The sequence below is a fragment of the Haemaphysalis longicornis genome, unplaced genomic scaffold (assembly GCF_048455015.1).
Source record: "Haemaphysalis longicornis isolate Haplotype H1 unplaced genomic scaffold, Haemaphysalis longicornis Haplotype H1 scaffold_7, whole genome shotgun sequence".
Lineage (NCBI taxonomy): Eukaryota > Metazoa > Arthropoda > Arachnida > Ixodida > Ixodidae > Haemaphysalis > Haemaphysalis longicornis.
In genome coordinates, this window is record NW_027526422.1 from 59,237,746 (window position 1) to 59,259,437 (window position 21,692).

A 21,692-nucleotide genomic window follows, 5' to 3' on the forward strand; every position below is an offset into this window, starting at 1 on the left:
GAGCTGCGCAGTAAAATCAAGGGTACGTTACCCATTGGTAGAGTATTCGGGCCGTCGTCCGCGTTAACCTGCACCACTGTCGCAGGAACGAGATTGTAACGGGATGCGTTGCTATTCCTTTTCTTCTTCTTCTGCTTCGGTGTCTCTTTCGGATCTCTGCTGGGGGCGAGGTTCCTTTGCCTTGTGGGCACAGTCCTGTCATTCCCTGAGCGCGCCTAGCGCCACCTACTGCTTACTTCCGAACACTCCCACTGTTTAGAGCAACGGCTGAAAGAATCCTACTGTTCTGGTTAACCCCCTTCGTACTGCTCTCGGACGCCGCGCCGTGGTCGCGATGGAGGGTCTTTAGGAGGCCTCGGGATGTTGGAAAAAGTACGAGTTGGTTGGCTGGTCGCCAGACTCAGGTACATACCCGCGCGAAAGATTGGGCATGAAGCCATCTACCAAATTAGGCTGACCGCATGCTTGATCCCCTTCGTTTTTACTTATGGTACTTACGTGTCACTAAGCACCTGCTGTTCGATGGAGTGGCCAATGCCTCGAACGCCCTGGATTCGAGTCCCAGCTGTTCCAAAATGTTTTAGGACGCGTGATTTGTTTTTTATGTAAAGTGTTCGATTGGCTCACGTCTACGCATTGTTTTCGTAAATGAGGATAGTTGGGCATCTTTTAGGTCGGCTGAGAGGCAGGGCGCGGCCCATCAACGGGTTTAATTAACGCTCCACCCCCAACGGAGGTTCCTGGCTTAATAGTTTTAGTTTTAAAAATCCTCCCGGGCACTCATGACCGTGCACATACGCTGGCCAATTCCTCACGCGTGCGCCCGTTCAGTCCCTAAACTGCCCCCGGAAAACATAGTAATGATAAACGGAGAGAGAGGAAGAGGGAAAGTAAAAGTTTACGGAAATGGAGAAGATTTTTGGTCTGAGAAAGTGATCTTGGGCCTGCTACTTCCCTCTAAGGCGAGGGTACGAGGGACAAAATATGCGGAAGGTATGAAAAATGACAGTGAGATCTACAAATGACAGAGAGAGAGAGAGAGAGAGAGAGAGAGAGAGAGAGAGAGAGAGAGAGAGAGAGAGAGAGAGAGAGAGAGAGAGAGAGAGAGAGAGAGAGAGAGAGAGAGAGAGACTTTATTATACCATAATGTGAGGGTGGTACTCAGTCTAACAGGGCATGCGCTGTAGAGGCTTCCGTAGCCCTGGTGACAAGCAGGAAATGGTCCTCTGGTTGAAATCTGGTCAGCAGTATCTCCCACTGCTCAGGTGAAGAGACCGGTTCAAGGGCAGAGGGGGGGAGTTTTTTGTGCAGTCGAATAATATGTGTGTCAGGGTTCCAGGTTCCTGGCATAATTTACACATATCACCGTATTGTATAGGAAAGAGTAAATGCCTACGGACTGAAGGGGGAAAAGTGCCTCTGAATTTTTCTCACTGTGATTTCTTGGCTTTTGTTCAAAGATGTGTGAGCACTGGGGAAGGTTTGTCTCGTAGTTCGATAGTATTGGGGTGATTTCTTGGAAGGTGAGAAAAGCTACGGAACCCCCACCCGCCTGGTCTCAGGGGCTCGGTGAGAGAGTTCTCGAGCGTACTCCTCTTGGAAGCCGCGGCCGCGGATGCCATGGTGGGGATTTAAGTAGGCCTCGGGATGTTGGAAAAAGTAGTAGTTGGTTAGCCGGTCGTCAGACCAGGGTACATACCCGTGCGGAAGATTGGGCAAGAAGCTGTTTCTCAAACACCGGCTGTTAGATGGTGTACCTGACGGGATATGAACTCTTGTCTGTGCGAGAGGTTTTAATGTGTCGATGGTCAAAATTGTTGTCATTCAATGAGAGTGGGCGGGACTCCCCACAATCTCCACCTATTGGGCAGGCGGATGTTGTTTCCCGAGTCGTCGTGTGGCGGGGGTCACCCGTTCCGACAGGATCGTGCGGCAGGCGGCCTGTGAATCTGTCAATACAATCTTGGACGTGGTTTGGTAAGGGCGACCGCAATAGGTAACTCTTCAGTGTCCAGGGAGGGGGTTATCCAGATTGATGCGTTGGTGATGAGGGCATTCTTAGTGATTGCCACTGCTACAATAGTTTGGTTATCTGGATAAATGGCCGTATACGCTTAGATAACGTCTGAGCGGCTGTGGTATAGTTTTCGGGGCGAAGCTCCTCTTGCTCGGGCCCTGTCCCGGCCGCGTATTTCCAAACGCTTCGCTGCACAGAGCACCCACGTGACATGTCTGTTCTCGCGATGGAAAACAGTAATTCAACGTGGTCTATGGCTGCGCCCAAGCCTAAAGCGACCTAAAACATACCAAATCACCATTATTAACAAAATCAAAGCGCAGATTTGAGTTTAAAAAAAATTATATTTAGGAAAATACACGAAACAAAAAAAAAACCCACGAGATAGACCTGGTGGGGCTCGAACCCAAGCCGTCAGCGCCAGTACTCAGTGCTCTACGTCAAGGCTACAGAGCCAGAACGGTGGGTTTGTGTTAGCGGGAGCCTAAAAGAAAAGCGAGCGCAATGACATCCCACATGTCACGTGCGTGCTCTGTGCAGCGAAGCGTTTGGAAACACGCGTCCCCGGCCGTACACGGCAGAATGATGATGATTGTGGCAGGATCTTCATAGGGATTGGCCAACAAAGATTGGCCGAAGAGGTCAAAACGTTCAACGCGTTCGTTGCTACCCAACAAGGAGGAGAGGAAGAAGAAGAGGTTGTCGTTCGTCGCCTGCGAGCTCAAGACTCTTGCTCGGGCCCTGTACCGTCACTCGTTGCTGCCGTACACGGTGGAATGATGATGATTGTGGCAGGATCCCCCTAGGGATTGGCCAACCAAAGATTGGCCGAAGAGGTCAAAACGTTCAATGCGTTCGTTGCTACCCAACAAGGAGGAGAAGAAGAAGAGGTTGTCGTTCGTCGCCTGCGAGCTGAAGACACGTTCCGGGGGTACGCGACACAAGACGCTCTGCTAAGGCGACGGCCAAGGTGGCTAAAATGTCACACACCGAATTCGCCAACTTACCTATAGAGATTCTCATCGTCCCAAACAAGCCCTATATAATCACCACAAACATCGACGTCGTCGACGGGCTTGTCAACGGAGCGGTGGAAAGCTTGACGTGTCGAGTATTTATATGATGTATGGGCGAATGTTTCACGGTTTTACCAATAAGCATTTTAGCTTCGTCCCTCTCATCATCCTTCACTTCGTTTAGATGGCGGGATTTTTTCTTGGGCTTCGCCTCAGAATTCTTTACGACCAAAGTGGAGGTCCTTGTGCGTATTTCTCGGAAGGGGCACACAAAGATGGACTGTACTGGAGCTTGTAGCCCCTGATGTGCGCATGGCCAGGGACCCAAGCCAAACGTACCTGCTTCACGTGCCTTGGAAGAAAAAAACAATAGTGTGTGGTACAAGGGAGAGTCGGAAAAGGAAGTTAATGGAGATAAAACTGACGTTGAATCGGATAATATGATTATTTGTGATACATGTTGCGGTAGTTTACATAGAGCGAGAGATATTTTTAAAACGTCTGCTATAAAAATAGGTGTGTAATCCAGGATTCGCATCGAATAACTCCAGCCTAGAGATTATGAAAATATAGCAATTCCAGCTTTCTCGCTACTTTGAGATGCATCTGTATAAATCACAGAAGTAGGATACTTGAATAGGGACTCATTTATTATAGCGATTCATAGAGCGCGTGGGAGAAGTTTTGGAGCTGAGGGGAAGACATTCATTGAAAAACTTCCTATCACCGACGTGTGCGTGGTGCACAGCACAAAAGAAGAAAGCGCGTATCGTTCCATCCACATATTTTCTGCTTTCGGTCATGGCCATTACTATTATCTGCATAAAGGAGTTTTTTCGCGCACAACACTTGTCTGATATTTCAAAAAGTCTCTTCATTTAGGTGCAGGCAAGAAAAGAAGTAAAATAAAATCATCGGGGCGCTCAAGTCTGCTTGCGTGCTTTGAAGACAAAATCCTGGCGCCAGTTACATCAAAGACTTCTACACGGCTACATCGTGCATGTGTGGCGGTCCTCAATTTCGTTTCTTCTTCTTTTGGGGCACATGACGTGGACAGGTCCATTGGCGACGCTTCCTTCGCGGCGCAGCCTCCCCAGGATCAGGGCTTTCCGTGGGTGTGGTGCGCCTATCCTACTTACGCGCCATCCCGTTCACCTGTCACGCACCATGATGTCAACGCTTCACGCACTACGCTTACCCTTGTTCCCACGGTGGAATCTTGCTGCGTAGCGTGGTGGCATTGCACTCTACTTATGTCTACCCGGGCTCCACTCTCACGCGAAATCAAATCCGCTTTGTTTTTTCACGCGAGGTGTGTTGGCTGACTTGCGGTATCTTTTGTGGCGTGCCTCCAAACGTCTTGCGGCAAAACCAACTTGGTGCACCTGCTGTAATGAAGACGACGATGATGACCATGCCATTGGAGTGTTTAGACCGTACCTACCCGGAAGGATTGGGCAGGCACAAATTGTTTAGTGTGCCCATGATGGAACTTATAGGTTTATGTGATGTTCGGGTGTGCTCTCCCTCGTCGTTCGAATCTGGCGCGGATGGGCTAGTGTAGCGCTATATCACGCCACAATGGGAGCCAATCCGCGTCATTTCTCGCATCACGCCACGTCGCAGGTGCGCTCGCTCTCTCTCTTCGGGCAGTTCGCCTTCTACCGCGGCATGGGTAGGCTGCGCAGTCATTGAAGAACGCAAACGTTCCCGATAAGTGCCGAAGATTGATCTACAATCATCACCATCATCATCACCAGCATATCAACGCCCACTGCAGGGCAAAGGCTTCTCCCATTATTCTCCAATCACCCCGGCTGTGCAGTTCGGACCCTCAGGACCAGCGACAGCTGGTGGATCAGGCACGCAGGACCGCAGCCGCCGCAGGGGCCCTGGACTTAGGGCTTCTCCCGCTTTCAAGCGCAAATCTGTCGAATAAATGTTTTTACCACCACCACCACCACCCGGTACTTTGCCAACTGTGACCTATTTATCACCGCAAACTTCTTGATTTCATCTGCCCATCTAACTTTCTGCCACCCCATGCGACGCTTGCCTTCTCTAGGGATCCACTCTGTTACCCTTAAAGACCAACGGTTATCTTGCCTTCGCATTACATGCCCTGCCCACGTCCATTTCTTCTTCTTAATTTCTACTAATATGTCCTTAACACGCGTTTGTTTCCTGGCCCACTCCACTCTCTTCTTGTCCCTTAATGTTACACCTATCGTTTTCCGCTCCATTGCCCGCTGAGTCGTTCTCAATTTAAGTGTAACCCTCTTAGTGAACCTCCAAGTTTCTGCCCCGTAGGTGAGTACCGGTAAGATGCAGCTGTCATACACTTTCTTCTTCAGGGACAATATAATATACAATAACGTATACCAAACACTTTCAGGTAAAGCTCAGCGAAATGAAAGGATTTCGTTTTGTTCGATGGATGGTATTGCATTTTCGTTTCGGTAATTGTGCAGGGATTTTTGCAGTTGGGTTCTCGTGTTTGTTTAGTAGACATTGCGTTTCAATTTTGGTCGTTATCGTTTTCCCTGAGGTCAAGCTTAGCGCGCACCCGTTTCCGGAGGGAAGGGAATCGGTACTTTTTCATTAGTTACAGCGATGCCGATTTGTTTTACCTGGCAATAAGGCCGGCTTTTGCGCAATAGGGCTCTTAACAATGTCGCTTTAAAAATGAAAATCGCCAGCCTTTCGCGGTGTTCTAACTCAGCTCGGCTACACATGGGCGATCCGGCGCATCGTAGTGTACGCTAAGAAGTTGTCTGACCACCTCGGTATCTTTAACGTGCGCCGGAATCTCGACATACGGGAGTTCCTTTCCCGATCTTCTCGAAATGCGGAAACGTCACAGCAAATGTGCATTTGTTACGCTGGCGGTATTATGTCGCCAAGAAGGAAGACATTCCCGAACGGAGCATAACGTGGGAACAGTATGTCAGCATTTAGATTCTGAGTTATCTTGCGTACCCTCTTCACATCTTCCAGAATTACATTCACGGTTATAATGAGGCGAGGCTAGAAGTATTAGGACTGCTGTGACCGAGACCCCCGATGACCACACGCGTTGCAGCAGCGTGACTCAGGAACATATTGCATGCGGGTTGACTCTGAACGGGGCGTTGGGCGCAGAGGCCAACTTCAACCGTTTAATTCATGTCGAGAAGAAGAGCGCAACCACATACAGAAAACAGGGATGCGAGAAAAACTGCATCACGAGTTCGCGCTCCGACGGCTTAACTGCTCAGGACCACTACCTAGAACGCCTGCCTTAGTGCAGGCTATCCCTCCATTTTGCAGAGGCGACCCACACTAACCAGTGCGCAGCTAAACAAGCTCAGTCAAGCCACCTATTTATCCGCCTCTCTCCCTAACTCGGTCGGTCGGCTGCTGCAATGTTCGTATCAGCTTTACAGAAAATCACGCGTTACCGGTGACATTTTCAGAAATTACGGGGATTCGTAGAACCGCCGTAGAATGTGTCTGCAAAAGCCGAGTTGGGCTTTCTGTTGATCTCCAGTTTAACCTTAATGTCGCTGTCGTCAGCCCGCTTCCTCAGCTTCACCAATGACCGCTTCCTCCGCACCCGCACATCCTCTAGACCCATTCGCAAGTCCGGTACCCATGGCGACATCACGGACGCCGAAGAGGTAGCCATCGCCCTTGAGGTTATACAGATCGCTCGCGGTGCCTCGCCTGGAATCATCGTCACCGACTCTGAGACCGCCCTTCGAAGCATTACCAACGGCAAATGCAACCCTCAAGCTGCTCGCATCCCTTACCTCCCATACGTCTCCTTTGGACCCCCCCCCCCCGCCCCCCCCCCCCTGGGGCCTGGAGGGCAACGAAGTGGCTCATGAGGTGGCCTGCGAGCTCACCAACCAGGCGTCAGATCATCCTGACACTCCTGCTCTCTCACCCCACTGCTTAGTTTTGAAGGTATCCTAGCCCACCACAAGGACACTAGACGTATTATCTACACTCGCACGGCTCACTCGCTCGATACCAAGCGATCGTACTACGGCAGTAGAGTACCCGTACTTTATACAGCCCGCTCTGTCCTTCGTGCGGAGTCTGGATCAACATGCAACGCATTTTGTGGCAGTGCCCCACTATGCAGACCAACAATTTTATTCCCCACAAATCAGATTGGGAGGCCGCACTGCTCAGCCCCAACAAGGACATACATACAGACGGCTCTCGTGGCTCTGGTGCTCCGATGCCCCAGCTTCCCGCCGTTGCTTCCGGGAATCCGTCCAAAGCATTCGCCTCGCGGCCCGGCCACAGCAGCAGCCGTCGGGTTCAAGCTGGACTCGGTCGCCAACCTTGTGAGAAACTGTCGGTCCACTGAATAGTCTCTCTCTCTCTCTCTCTCTCTCTCTCTCTCTCTCTCTCTCTCTCTCTCTCTCTCTCTCTCTCTCTCCTGACGGTGGTCACGACGAGCGGCATTTCGAGCTGCTGTAGCCTCTTCCGCCGTGGCCGCGGTCTTCCCCACCGGCGACTGGGGCCTGGTGCGTCGTCACCGTCACCCATAGCAATATGCAACAAAGATCTGGCGATGTTTTTAACAGCGGAGCTGTTGTACAAGCCGTAAGTTCGCCGTTGCAGCAAAAATATCAAGAAAATGTGAACGCTCGTGAGCACGCGGAGCGCGGCGACGGCCTAGACCCTGGCTCGCTGAGTGGTTTCAGGGGAAAAAAAAAAAAAAAAAAAACCTCTGGCGCTGTGATAAAGCGCTCCCGCGCATGTGAAAAAAAAAAAAAAAACTCCAGTGTTAAAGGAGCCATGAAGAGAAAACAAAAGTTTGTTTTATTCGAAAGATTAGGTGTTTCATAGTACCCCAAGCGCTTTCCCGGAAGCAAATGATGCTTTATTCACTGATAAATAAGGCAATTTAAGCCAAAATTTTAAATCTCCCGCTAAAATTGAACATTCCGTGACGTGTACAATGGCGTCATAGAGCCGGTCCATGAAACAGATACTTAGTATGTCGACTCCATATAGCACCCACACGCGGGAGTCGATCGAGACGGCGGCCATTTTAAAAATACTAGTAAAACCTAGTGCACCCGCAGCCCTAGTCATGGAATCGCCTGATCCGGAGAACAAAACTCTCGCCGAGGAGCTCGGGCTTGCATTTAACAACCTCACACCACAAAAACGCTCAATGCTTCTAAGTGCACGAGCGGCAAGAGTTGTGGGAAAAGCGGTGGACGTGAAAGCGACCATTCCGCGATAGCCACAACAGACGAACGCCCAGCCGTCGGCACCGCTGCGTCGTCAGCCCCGTCGCGACGGACGAATATAGACTGGTACGTATGTGCCGTATTTTGATTACGGTTAATAATAGTTCAATTTCAGTAGCAGTATCACTTATGCCAGTTGGCCGGTGTCGTGTATGGAAAGCCGTTCGCGCGAGCTCTCTGCTTCGACCAGAAAGATACGAGCGTCAATGCGCGGTGTTTACGGCATTTTTTCCCCAAGGTCAGAGCGATTTGACGAAGTCGGCAACGAGCGCCAGCATGTTCCAGGAGTGAGCTAACGTAAGGGTCCCTGCCGTAACTGAACAAACTGAAGTTTTCAGTGGTTGTAAACTGGAAACGAGCTCGTAACGACAGCAGCAAACCAACACCATTCGAAACTTACGCGACGACTGGCACTATCTCGTCGCTTCTTGCTGTTCCTTACTCCCCTCGTTTCTATTTTTACCTTTGCTGGTTGGCGATATGACGGCCAACCTCCTGTGAAGGGATTACGATACGAAGCAAGGTCGCGGCTGTGCGTGCTGGAACGGTTCGTTGGCCCCGAAGAGCCTCGAACCCGAAAATTCGTCTGCGCGACGGCGAGATGTCGAGCTCGGCCGGCGCGCTAGTTTCGTACTCATTGGCGCACACGCTTGCGAGTTCGTTCGGACCTTCAACCGTTTACTCCACCGTTCTTTGTCATAAAAAGAATGTGCAGTATGTTTCACGGGCATTTAGCTCGCTATGCAAGCTGTAAGCCCTGCCTAACATGCGTTTGCTTTTGCCGGCCTCCGCCAATCGCAGAGCTTAGCCCATGTGACGGCATAGGTTCTGTTGCGGGAAATGAGCTGGTGGGTCGCATGACCATTCCCGTTTTTCCTAATTATGTAGCTTATTTGAGCGAAGTTTGCGTTATAAGTGGTGTCGTTATGGTTCTAACGAGGCAATCTTTCGAATGAACCAAACTTGTGTTTTCTCTTCATGGCTCCTTTAATGCCAAATATGAAAAGACACCCTGCTCGGGAGAGGTCCCTGCGGCCGCCGGATTCATATTATGGATAATTGCAGACTTGGCTACGAGTGTGCCAATCCTTCCTGAGACGACTTGCAGATCCCGCCACCCCTGCCTCGAGTCGATGACGAAGAGGTGGTGGAAGTCTGCAATGCTGAGGATGACTTTGCATCCACCACTCGCCGCGAACACGACGACGACCTCCTCGATGCGTACGTAACCATGTATCCGGCAATGCTCACCTGCAAAAGCTTCGCCATTCGTCTTACGCGTGAATGTCAGCTTCCATGATTTGATTATGAGGTATAACGCGCCGACGCCACGCAGGCGAGGAGGCGAGCCGTAGTGAAGGGCTCCGAATTAACTTTGCCCACCTGGGAATCTTGAACGTGCGCAAGCTTCCCTGAATTTTTTTAGGTGGCCCAGTACGCTTTTTGCTGTTTGTCGTCCTTTAAACGTAACAAGGAGGACGCAGAGAAAAAGAGTGTCTTAAGCAGTGCCACATATTTGTACGAAACATTATTCATACATATTTTAAGTACAAATGTGATGCATTGAAGGACCGTGGAATATAGCCTTGCCGCTCTTTGGTGTTAAATACCATTCCGTCAATAAACAGGAACACACAACTACTACGGAACAATAAGGTGTTTTGTTTTTATTAATTCATAAAAGGCAAAAAGACACAAAAAATGCAGGGGCGAAAGCAGCGAGGTTGTGCGTGTTCCAGTGTGAAATAAACTTGTTTTATATTCAATTATTACGTAATTTAAATGCAAGATTTAGTGACTGATTGAAATCATGAACAGGTTATCGTGATCAGCCTTGTTATCAAGACATGACTAATATCCCTCTTCGTGGGTCCCCGAGTCCCCGAGTCCCTGAGGCTCAACTTTTCTGGAAACTTCAACTACGCCATACATCAGGGATGTGTGAAGTCAGCACTGAGAGCTCACGTTGTCGAAAAAATCGTATCAGCCGGAGAAATCAGGAGGACAGTTAAGACAGAAAGAATAGGTAATAATGTCAGTCAAATACTGATGCATTTGAAGCCAAATGAACGGCGTCATCAATTAAGCGATCTTTTCGAATATTTATATTTTTATTCCCTAATCGTAAGGCTTTGGAAATAATTCTTTTTTTTTTCCAGATTGTGCATATTTTAAGCTGTACTTGCAGATATCGGCAACTTTCTTCAAACCTGCCCCGGACACAAATAACGATATCTGGACGCTCATCATACGGACACAACGCTGGGTGTCCACCGTAGTTAAATGAACCGTGAGAGCTCTTGACGAGCGAGCTTTTTATCAAAGCTAGCAAACGGGCCTGCACAAACCGGAGAAAAACGTTGAAAAGAAAAACTTCGACACATCAAGCTCTCAGGGCAAGAGCCGATTAGCCCACCTCACTTAGTCTTAACCACGTGCCCTCTGATGACATTTGTTAAAGAACACCAATTCATCGAGGAACTTGAGACGATAGGTCACGTTTGTTTGGCTACACTCGCTGCAGTGTTTCGGTGGCGACAACGGGATGTGAGCTCGCCGGGAAAAAACAGCGGCGACGCAAAACGTGTGCAACCCTATTTCCTAGCGGCAATTAGCCTTTCATTTATTTTCTGAGGCGGCAGCAAGAAGCGGCATTTGGGCATCGTTTCGCCCTGACAAATCTGCATACAAAATTTTTAAAACTTATCAGAGGCATTTAATACTACAAAATTATAGACTAAGCATAAATACACAAGCGCACTCCAGTAATCGGCAAATACACACCACCAACGGCATGCCACCACAAATAAATATAGAGGTGCGTAAAAACACAAGTTGCACACCTGCGAAGGTTCTTTCCCTACACGTGTAATTAGAGTTTGTTGCGAAATTCCCAGATATCTCCGCATGCACTACGAGTTCTTTCCAATCATGGACAGTTTCGCACATTGCCGCGCAAAATGTCTTGCACTGCATTTTTTGCCCTTATCATTAAGATCTGCGCCCTGGGGGTACACGTTGAAGAATCACGGGCACGATGCGGTTGCGCTGAGTACATTGGAGGCCAAGGCGTGGTAGTAAGCGGCGCTTCTAGCAAACCGGGCGTGACCACGGAGTTCCGCCACCGAGGAGTCGTTGCCTCCGCGGCTCACGGAGACGCACTCTTCGCTCCAGTCCTCGCACTCAATATCGAACATGGCGAGGGCGATGTCCAGGGTGTGGAATTCTTTCATAATTAGGCATATCTGAAGACAGGTTAACAAAAAAAAGGAAACAAAGAACGAGTTCGTATAAGTATTATGCAAAGACCAGACTCCGGTGGGGCCGGGTTGCGAATCTCTCTCTAAAATTCTCCTACCCAATTCTAGTCGACATCGTCTGGACCTCGGTCCACACTGTGGTGGGAGGCAACGAGGTGGCCCACAAAGCAACAGGAGAACTTAGTAGCCGTGCTGGGCTCGCTCCCGCTCCCCACGGCGGTGCTCGGTTGGCCCGCGGTCGACTGCTCTCGTACCAAGAGATAACGGAGCATTACCGTCTCTCTCGTCGCCGCTACCCCCCCCCCCCCCCTGCCCACATATAGATGGCATTCACTGAAAAGTTTTGATGTCAGTTTGTTCGCTTGGCACCAGTGGAAACGGCCACAGACATGGCGTGGCTTGTGCAGATGCGCCCGCACGCCACAGAAAGATTCATTAATTGATTGATTGATTGATTGATTGATTGATTGATTGGTTGGTTGGTTGGTTGATTGATTAATTGATTGATTGATTGGTTGGTTTGTTGATTGATTGATTGATTGATTGATTGATTGATTGATTGATTGATTGATTGATTGATTGATTGATTGATTGAACCCATTTGTGCTCATGCTGCATTTTTCGTCTATTTCAGCAATTTCGAATTGGCCAAGGGGAGGGGGCAGAGAAAGAGATAAATCGCTTGATTTTGCGAGCAAGTTGGGTTAGGAACGCGAGGTAAGCGCTGTCCGAAAGCTGGTGTGACGGTGGCGGCTCCGTCAACCAGAAGTATAGTTGCAGCCCCGGTAGCGAGTTTCCTAGCGCGTCCTCCCACTGCTCAGTGCTGGAGATCAGGGATTTATAAAAACCCCCCAACACCCCCCCCCACCCCCCCCCCCCAGAAGGACTTCGACACCACCCCAACAAGATTCCACATCCACAAGACCCTGCCTAGAGATTTATACACCCCCACCCCCAAACATCCCACCGACACCCCCCCCCCAAAAAAAAAAAAAATAAAATCGAAATTCTGCATCAACCCCTGCTGGAGATGGCGGAAATTGGTTGAAAGGACAGGCCTACATTGTGTGAGTGAGTGTGAAGGGAGTCACTGCGGGGACAGTTGGAGTAAGGAAAGTAAGATGAATAGATCTTGTGGAGGAGGAAAAGACTGGCGAGGGAATTGGTCTGGATGAGTCGCCGTAGGCGCTCCTGAGCGCTAGTGGGGGTTTTTTGGCGTTGCTGAGTCGCGGATTCATTTCTTCCTATCCCAAATCAGTTGTCCATCTTGTGCACGTAATTACCACTCCGTGGGTGAAATCTGGTTTCGTCGTGTTTCTGAATATTACTTTACGATAAAGGAACTAATTATGCTAAAGCTCCATGGTGTACTTAATGCGAAGTTTTGTAGTGCGGCTTGTATTGAAATATAAACCTTGCTTTGTGTTCAGAATCATATGCGAGAGAAGGTTCGCTTGGTTTTAGGGGGATGGAAGCCATAAGGCCTAACTCTATGGTTGATCAACTTTTTATCACTAATTACAGGGTGTATTCGGAGATTCTTTCAGAGTAACCTCGCGGAGTTAGCATTGAGGTTGTATTGCTGTATGCCAAAAGCCACTTTTACAAAAGTGTTCCCCTTAGAGGAGCTTCTGATGTGCAAAATTGCTGATCATGCGCGCACCATTAAAAGAAAAGACATGCGAAGAAGGTATGAAAACAATAAAACGAATGTACACAACGACAGCTTGTCCTGAGCATTTCTTTCGTAACAACGGAGGGAGCACCATCTGTTCTTCCGTTTCCACGCATCTTGAACTACTCAGAAAAAGAACCAATTCGATCATTTCCACGCCACGAAGATGAAATCGCAATTGCTCTTCAGATGTTGGGTGAAGTACAGTGTAAAGGAAAAAAATAGCGTTCCTCACCTTTTTTGATATAGACATGTACATTTCGAACGTTGCCAAAAGTATCTTGCTTCCCAAAGCTCTGGAAACCATCGTGATCTGGTCTTTGTCGACTTTTGTGTCTGCATACACGTCGAAACGGTTCTTGCAAAACTGCAAGGAGATCAGAGTGGAAAATGAGGCATGATAAGCGGGAAGCAACGTGTGGGTTAGTCACCATATGGTGGTGAGGTCTTAAGTGGAGAAAACTACAATAAATCTTTAATTTATACAGCCTAGCCCGCGTACGACAGCTCCACTTATATCAAACGAAAGTCAAGTGAGCGTCCGTATACTATAATGATTTAAGCGGATCGTATTTTACTGATTACGAACTTCAGTTTCCAACGAATAGATCCGACACGGTAGGTAAATCTCTGCGTGTTAGGAAGAAGCGCGTAAAAAATCCAAAATGACGCAATTTATAATTTGCGTAACCACGCAGGATTTGTTCCGAGAACTAACCTGCAATTACCGTTCTTTTTTGTAACGTTTTATGAGCATTCGAACTAATGAATTGTATACCCCTCAGCATTCGCGCGCTGTCTTGCAATCCATGCCCTGGGAATTTATACAACTATCGAAGCGCTAAGACGCTAGGCATTCTCTTGGGCTAAAGCATATACGTAAAATCTGGAAAATCAGATGTCGTTGTCAGCCGCACAAGTAGAGGGACCGGGCAGCTGGACGGGTGGCGCCACCACTCGGCGCTCCCCTCGTTAGTGGAATGAGCCGGTCCATTGGACTACGCAGCCTCCCGTTGTTTTTGCAGTGTTTGATTCGGTGCTTTAAACGTTTTGGTGGTGTTGTACGTGAGCGGATATGTGCGGTGAAATGAAGTCTAGACCGATGTGTTGGGTTCTTCGATGCAATAACGGCTACGTAAATTTGTCGCACGCTTCTAAGGTTGTGTATGGCCTACATGACATGGGCGCTTTTTGCGGCGATCTACGTTTGCTTAACCTGTTCTGATCACGAATAAAACTACAATTATTGGTATTTATTTCTTCTTAAATGCACCAACGACTACGTAAGCTTATTTGAGGCTTGCAAGTTTGGGAATGGGCAACATCTGCACGAGCGCGTTTGGCAGCGCTCAGCGCCTTGCTCAGCGCGATCTGAGTAGGAATAAAACTATTAATATTAATACCCATTTCTACCACTTTAAATTAACCTCAATGGTTTCAATGACTACCTTTTCCACGCCAGGGTTAACGCTAGGAAATCTCGATACGTGTGCTTTGAAGATAAAGGCACTTAGGTACATACGAGATCGATTACCGCGTGGCCGTGAGAACGTCGCGGCAGTTTACACTTTCTTTCTGTAACCGTGGGCTTCGTGCCTTCGGCTTTGGTGAGCGACACTGACCGCATGCGAGCCTGAGAGCCGAAGTGGAACTCCCATGTTTGTACAGGTCATTTTTATAAAGCGCTAAAGTTATTCAACCAACCAACAGCCCAAGCTAATATACCCCTCCTCTTCACATTTGACCACCTGCGTGGAATAAAGGCTGGCACCAACAGTTAAAAAATGTGGCAGTGCTAACGACAGCCTGTGTTTTGAAGGCTTAAGTATTTTTTGCCGAGTACCCCCCCCCCCAAAAAAGCACGTAATACCTTGTGAAGAAACCAAAAACCCGCCACTATTTTAATTAAATGTGGGTGCATCAGCCCGACTCCCCCAGCGCAGACGTAATTCCGACCTGCTGCAAGCAGTTCGAATGGGGAGAGGGATGAAAGGAAGTTGCGAAATTAAACAACAAAATCATCTAGCCTTCCGTTTAACGACGGCGATGGTTGAACGGGAAGCTTTCTTGGTGCTGCTATTAAAGGACCAAACTGCGTGCTGACCAGCACGCAGTTTGGTCTTTCAAAGCTCAACTAGTCAAAGTTTAAATCCAGAAGGCAACCAAAGAAACACACACGAGAAAGCGTTTCGCTAAACCACCATCGCGGTTAGGCGGAGGGGTACATGAGTCTCCAAGCATAGGTGGCAGCTTGTAAACCGACCACGGCATTCAGTTGTAAAACTTAGTACAGGGTTTCGGCACGCCCTTGTCTCTCGTCCTTCAGCCACGCAGCAATTGGTTTTTGAAACCAATTTGAAGACCATTAACCAACTAGCCAGCAACCATTGAAATTCATGTAAAGCAATGCTTTTCCACGAGAAGCAATAGCGTTCTACTATCATGCGTTATTTATTCTCTTTACAATTCTCTATTATTGTAATAAGCGGACTTTTGTGAAGTAAACAAGTTTATACCGTAGTTAATGAAGTTAAAGAAGCGTCGTCCATCATAATATCTGTTTTGAGGTAAGTCTTAGAAGGCACCCCTTAACTTTGTCTTTTCCTTGTGCGCTACTCCGTATCGTAATTAATTGCCAAAGGCCAGGGCCGCAGCATTCCTGGATCGGATGCACAAACCGTCTTTGTAGAAGTATTTAGGGGCAATATATTTGTCGATACGCCAAACTGCATTCAGGCATGAAAAAAATTGCACCAAGGAACGGACTTGCACTTCCAGCTCGACTACCAGCTGGGCGCATTGGGCGTCGTCTGCTATTTGTAAGTACTGAGTATGGGCGTAAATCACACACTCGGCGTGCGTCGTGAAGGTCGCCTCTACGCTCAAGATTTACCGATCCGAAAAAACTCCTTGTGGTTATCTACGCTTTGCAAGCCGCACCGCAGCAGAACGAGAGAAAGTCAGGCACAATAACGCTGCGCTGACCGCCACCGGCATTCCACTGACGAGCGGTTCGCCATGGCCGGTGCTGTTCGCTGGTGCGACGGTGGTGCCATACAACATCCCCTTTCTCCCTATTGGCGGTGAGCACGACCACGGGCGGCGCTGCGAAGCGCGCCTCCGTGACGTCAGCTTAGGGATTCTCACATTTGTCGTCTGCTTCAGTCGGGCTCGCTCTACCTGCGGTTTCTCAGCGCTCGGTTCGCGTCTGGTGCTTGTCCGCACCAGATTTTGCGTGTGCGTAAATTTTTATCATAATAATTGTCTTAAAATTGCATACACTAGCTCAAGGCGTGAGTTGAAGTATAGTTTTGGATACCGCTACGGAAGAAACATTGCCGGCGTCGCCCCATTCCTTGCGAAGCCGGTCCTGTGCGGAGCGCGAAGAGTCGGAGCTGAGCGTCAGCTTCTGTATTAAGCAATCTTTCGAACAAAGGTAACAGCCAGCTGCTAGTAACCGACAACAGAGAAAATACAAGACCAAAACAAATTCCAGGCCTTCGGGGCTGTCGGTTTTGGCAGAAGGCATTACGGGTCCCGGTAATCATTTGTAAGGTAAAATAGTTTTTGCAACCTTTCAGAAGGCTTAAAAGTATCGTACCATATTACTTTTCGTTGTCATGACATGAACGTATGCCGACATGCACTATGGGCCGCAAAAAAATGTAGGTTGAGTTCCAAATACCCTATATACTGTGTGCATAGGCGCGTGCTTGTTTTATACCAGGCTTCTAACCAGTGTGGAGATTTATTGAACAAAACGAGTCCCGTCTACGGTAAAGATACAGTAACACTATGTTTGTTCAGACCTGGGGTGATATTTCCTTTTCATTTCTCACCGCCATATCGCCCCAATAGTCAGATGTGTGTTAGAGGAAAACTGCACTCAAGAGGAGGAGGAGGAGGAGGAGGATTAGGAGGAGGAGGAGAAAACTTTATTTAATCGTAAAGTCGAGCTTATTAGTGGGTCCTCACTCCAGGACAACACAGTGAGAGTAATTTTCTATTTAATTCATAGAACGCCATCCCAAGTAGAAAAAGATTTGTTCTTTACGCCTGGATGGGTTGGAAAACAATCAAGAGCTGCTTGGAAATATTCATCGGCTTCGATTCTTGCAAAAAAAGCACGTATACTATTTATTACGTTCGTTAGCGAGTGTATAATGCCTTCAACGCCGTAATCATGTCATAATTGTTCGGGTTGAGAGTCAGTTCGTTATGATAACGATGGAGAGAAGAGAAATTCGAATCACAAAAGCCACCTTCGAGTACTCTGGACAAGGTTGTCTGGGGCGCGATCGCGGTGGCGTAGCACGAACCTTCTCCTTGTATTTGCATGTGAATAAACAACGCACGCTGCGGATATGCATCTTCTTGCACGCAGCCATAATGAAAGCCAATTTGTGAAGAAGGGAACGTATGCCATACAGCCTGAAGAAAATCCACACGATCTTTGTGAGCCTCCCAAACATCCCCAAACCCACTAATAAGATGTTTGTGACGGTGCAGAAAAATTATTGCGTTGGGCACAGAAAAAAAAAAAAACATTCATCTGATACATGTCGACAACAACGAAAGAAATAGAAGACAGCCGCTTTATTTCCTGCTGTGCGATGCCCGTGTTGGGGCCCGCTGTTTGGTACGTAGCATTAGATTCTTGAGCCTTCATAACAGCATCACAAAAATACTGAAGGAAGCCTACGTATTTTGAATACTTATCGAGAAGCTCTCAGCGCTGAACCTTATGAATAAGCTAGAAAGGAGGAGTTACTTATGATCTTCTGACCGATGCTCTGAAGAAAGTTGTTCTCTTTCTCTTTGTGTGTTGCAAACTTGTGGGGAATACAGCTTGAAATTATTCAGATCTGTCAGAAGCTGGCACAAATACCTTAATTACTAAAAATAGGCTTTTTTATGCAATAAAGCATCAAAGTTGGCGATTTCTAGCGCAGGCACTGCTGCCCCTCGCAAGCGGAGCGTAGCAGACGACAGCGGCGCGAGTCCCTAAGCCGACGTCAGAGCCAGATGGCGCCACTCAAACATCTCATCGCCAATAACTTGCATCGCACATGCATAGATGCACAACACGGTTTTTTAGTTCGATGATATGCCTTAACCGCGATAAATCGAAGGTGACGTTTAGAAGCGATGTCTGCCTTAACTGCTTACGTTATCTTTCACTCTGCGTCAACGGGACTAGGTTCACTCACAGAATGATGCTACCAGTGTAGCCTAAGTTTCAAGGGCATAACCACTATCACGTTTTCTTGCGGTGGCTTTATTCGGCGGCCGCCAATCACACAAGGAAGTCCTTATGGCGTCATATAGCCCCGCACTAAAGTGGCTGCTGAGTCGCCACTGCTTAGCCTGTTTGTCCCAGTTAGCTTTGTTGTTGAAAGTTGGACTTATAGTTGGAATCATTGTATTGGGTCACCGCAGCCTCTTGAAGGAGCCGAACTTGTATTCTGTCTTTATGGCACCTTTAAAGTGAGGTTTTGATGAATGTCCTCGCAGCGAATATAATGTGATTTGGTCAGGTGCTGCCGTGTTTGCAATACACCCTGCCTTCCCAACTCAATGACAACACGAGCGAGACTGAGGATGAAAATTAACCATTGGACGTTCGCGCGCAGCCTCTACTCCGTGCACGTTGCACAGGGTTGCATGGCCAGCGACTAAAAACGATAAACCAGATCACACAATAGCGCATCCAAGTTACCGGAATCTTTTCTCGGTAAAATGTGTGGGATTGTTTTGTTCTCGGCGAACCGCATGGGTGGTACTGTCTGTTCCGTATTCTGTTCTGGGTATTATATTACTACTACTAGACACGGTATCGCATTCACCAAACATCCCCCTTACTGTATACTACACCGAAGCGCGTAGCCCACTAGTTGGCGTTATTTTATGAGGTCATTGAAGGTGGTAAATAACCTCGCATTTTTTTTTCACTTCAAGGTCACTATCAATTTATGCCGGAGAAATTCTGAAACGTTTTCACGAGATCAGGGCTACTTACCGTAAGGAGCGCCACCTATGTCTACACTTCGTCGGAACAACTCTGTGACGTCACAGCAGGGTTGTTATCAGCCGTAGAAGAAGATGTATGAATAATTGGTAATCGTCTGCCCCGAGCAGCAAATTGGAGGTGACGCCCCCCTAAGCTAATTTCTTTCGCGAATTGTCCGCGTGTTCCGATTCGTCATTCTACACTTCCCAAACAACCGCACCAGAACTGTCCAAGGACCGCCCTCAGAGTACACCCGCCGCGGTGGCTCTGTTGCTAAGGCGTTGTGCTGCTGACCACAAGGACGCGGGTTCTATCCCGGCTACGGTGGCTGATATCTTCGTGAAAACGAAAAGCAAAAATGCCTTCATGTCGAGATTTCGGCACATATGAAAGACCCATAGGTGGTAAAAAATATTCCGGAGCACTCTACTACGGCGCTGCTAATAGCCCAGCGGTAGCTCCGGGCCATAAACGACAGTACTCAATCAATCAACAATCGAGGTACAATGTATAGGCCAAGAAAAAAGGCCGCATAGCCGCTTGCTTCGCTGCAACTGTTGTCAAAAGACATAGCATTGTGACACCCCTGCAGCGTAACTCTTTCGCTCATCTGTTTTCTTCCCACCTCTCAAGCACTTGCCATACTCTCTCACACCCCTGATAACGAATGAGATTGGCATTTACTCAATGCAATCAAATTTCCCACGTTTCCACTGATGGTGCACCATCTGCCAGGAGCCTTTTGTTTCTGCTCATGAAACAGCTCGAGTCCACGTTCTCTTCTCTTCTCTTTGACATCATTTCTGTTTGACGTCTCTCTTTTACACCATTTTAACATGTTCTTTTATTTGCCATCCCAAAGCTAATCCATGGTTTATTTTTAACTAAAAGAACGCTGAAACTCATAATCATGTACGAATATTTTGCCTCAGTATACGTGAGGTTACCCATGCACTGAATAAAATGTCAGCATGTTTAAGCAATGGCAGCAGGTTTAGTAGTTTGGAACGGTTTCACTTCGTGTTCACGTAATCTTTCACCTTTTTTTGGCGCGGCGGTTGTATTGATCGACAGGCAGACAGGCTGACATGGACAGGCAGGCAGGCGGACATGGACAGACAGACAGACAGACAGACAGACAGACAGACAGACAGACAGACAGACAGACAGACAGACAGACAGACAGACAGACAGACAGACAGACAGACAGACAGACAGACAGCCGCCTGCCAACCAGACGAATGGACAGACCGAAAGACAGACCAAAAGTTTTGTGCTTTAGGTTTCCCAAGAAAGACTATCATTTTACACGGAGCTGCTCTCGGACAGTTCTTGGGCAGTTCGAATTGACAGATGGAGTTCACAAATTGCTGCATGCTCTGCGCAGGTTGCAGCCAAGAGCTCCCCACGAAAAGCTTGTTCGTGGTAGTACGGAAGGCTGGCGGCACCATGCTATTTATTCCCAGCCAACGTCGAGACCCACCTCAGCCGTGGTGCTAGGCGGCTGGTGGTGATCCAAGCACGGCGCGTACAGTTCCCTCAGCGAGGCCGTCATGTACAGTCGGGTGCACATGGTGACGGACACGGCCAGTGTCGGGATCCGATTCCACTTGGTCATGCCGCTTACCGCCTCCATGGTCTTCCTCTGAGTCGTTGCATACGATTGTCGAAAGAGGACACACGGTTCAATAGGTTGCTTTTCAGTGCCATAAACTCAATTCTACGCGAGAACATATATGAAATACGTCGGGCATAAGTCCCTTTCGCGTCGTAGAAATCTAGGTAGAACAACTGGAATACCACGTCGGAATTCATATACTCCAGGGCGAAACAACAATAGTAGAAAGCCGCGCACAGTACATTGGGAACAATATAAACGAACATTTCCGCTAATTATAGATTGTATTCACTGGCGGGGCGTGGTTGCGGGCAACCATGTGTGTGTGTTACCAAACCCGTGCCCGCGCGTCCCCGTTGCTGAGGCGGCGGTCGTAAGCTGGGCCACTTGCCGATAGATGTCGCTAGTCTATCAGCTAACAAGGCACTCGCTGCTTCGCTACAATTTTATCTCAATCGTCGTGTGCGAACGTACACACAATGCTGCTTCCCCAACTGGGGTACCGCGGGTCCATTCTCCGGTTGTTATGCGGAGTTCTCAAGGGAAAGTATAGCATCAACACAAAATGCCACTGCGGTTATTCATATCTGTTGACGCCGATACCCATAATCGGGTAATTACGGCGCAGACACCGGACGCCGGGACCTTTTGTTTTGCGTGATGCGGACGTATGCGCGGACACGGCGGGCACTGTAATGGCGGTTTTCAGTGTTGCCAAGAGAAGAAATTGCCCACTAAACTTATATGTGAATACCATCTATACCGACCGCAACTCCTTCATAGACGGCCGTACGTCGTTCTTTGCAGTAAAGCTGCCCGCCGAGTGCGGAAGCTTACTTCC

General features: G+C 48.4%; 1 protein-coding gene across 1 annotated transcript in view; it reads right to left on the bottom strand.

Moving 5' to 3' along the window:
- Window positions 1-9,979: 9,979 nt before the first annotated feature.
- LOC144146303 (uncharacterized) overlaps window positions 9,980-21,692 on the bottom strand; it is a 40,236-nt gene continuing 28,523 nt past the window's right edge. Inside the window, exons 9-11 of the mRNA XM_077678265.1 lie at window positions 20,717-20,878; window positions 13,459-13,590; window positions 9,980-11,533 (exon numbers count right to left, since the gene is read on the bottom strand). Of these exons, the coding sequence (XP_077534391.1) occupies window positions 11,315-11,533; window positions 13,459-13,590; window positions 20,717-20,878 (513 nt within the window). The 3' untranslated portion in view covers window positions 9,980-11,314. The remainder of the gene's footprint in view (window positions 11,534-13,458; window positions 13,591-20,716; window positions 20,879-21,692) is intronic.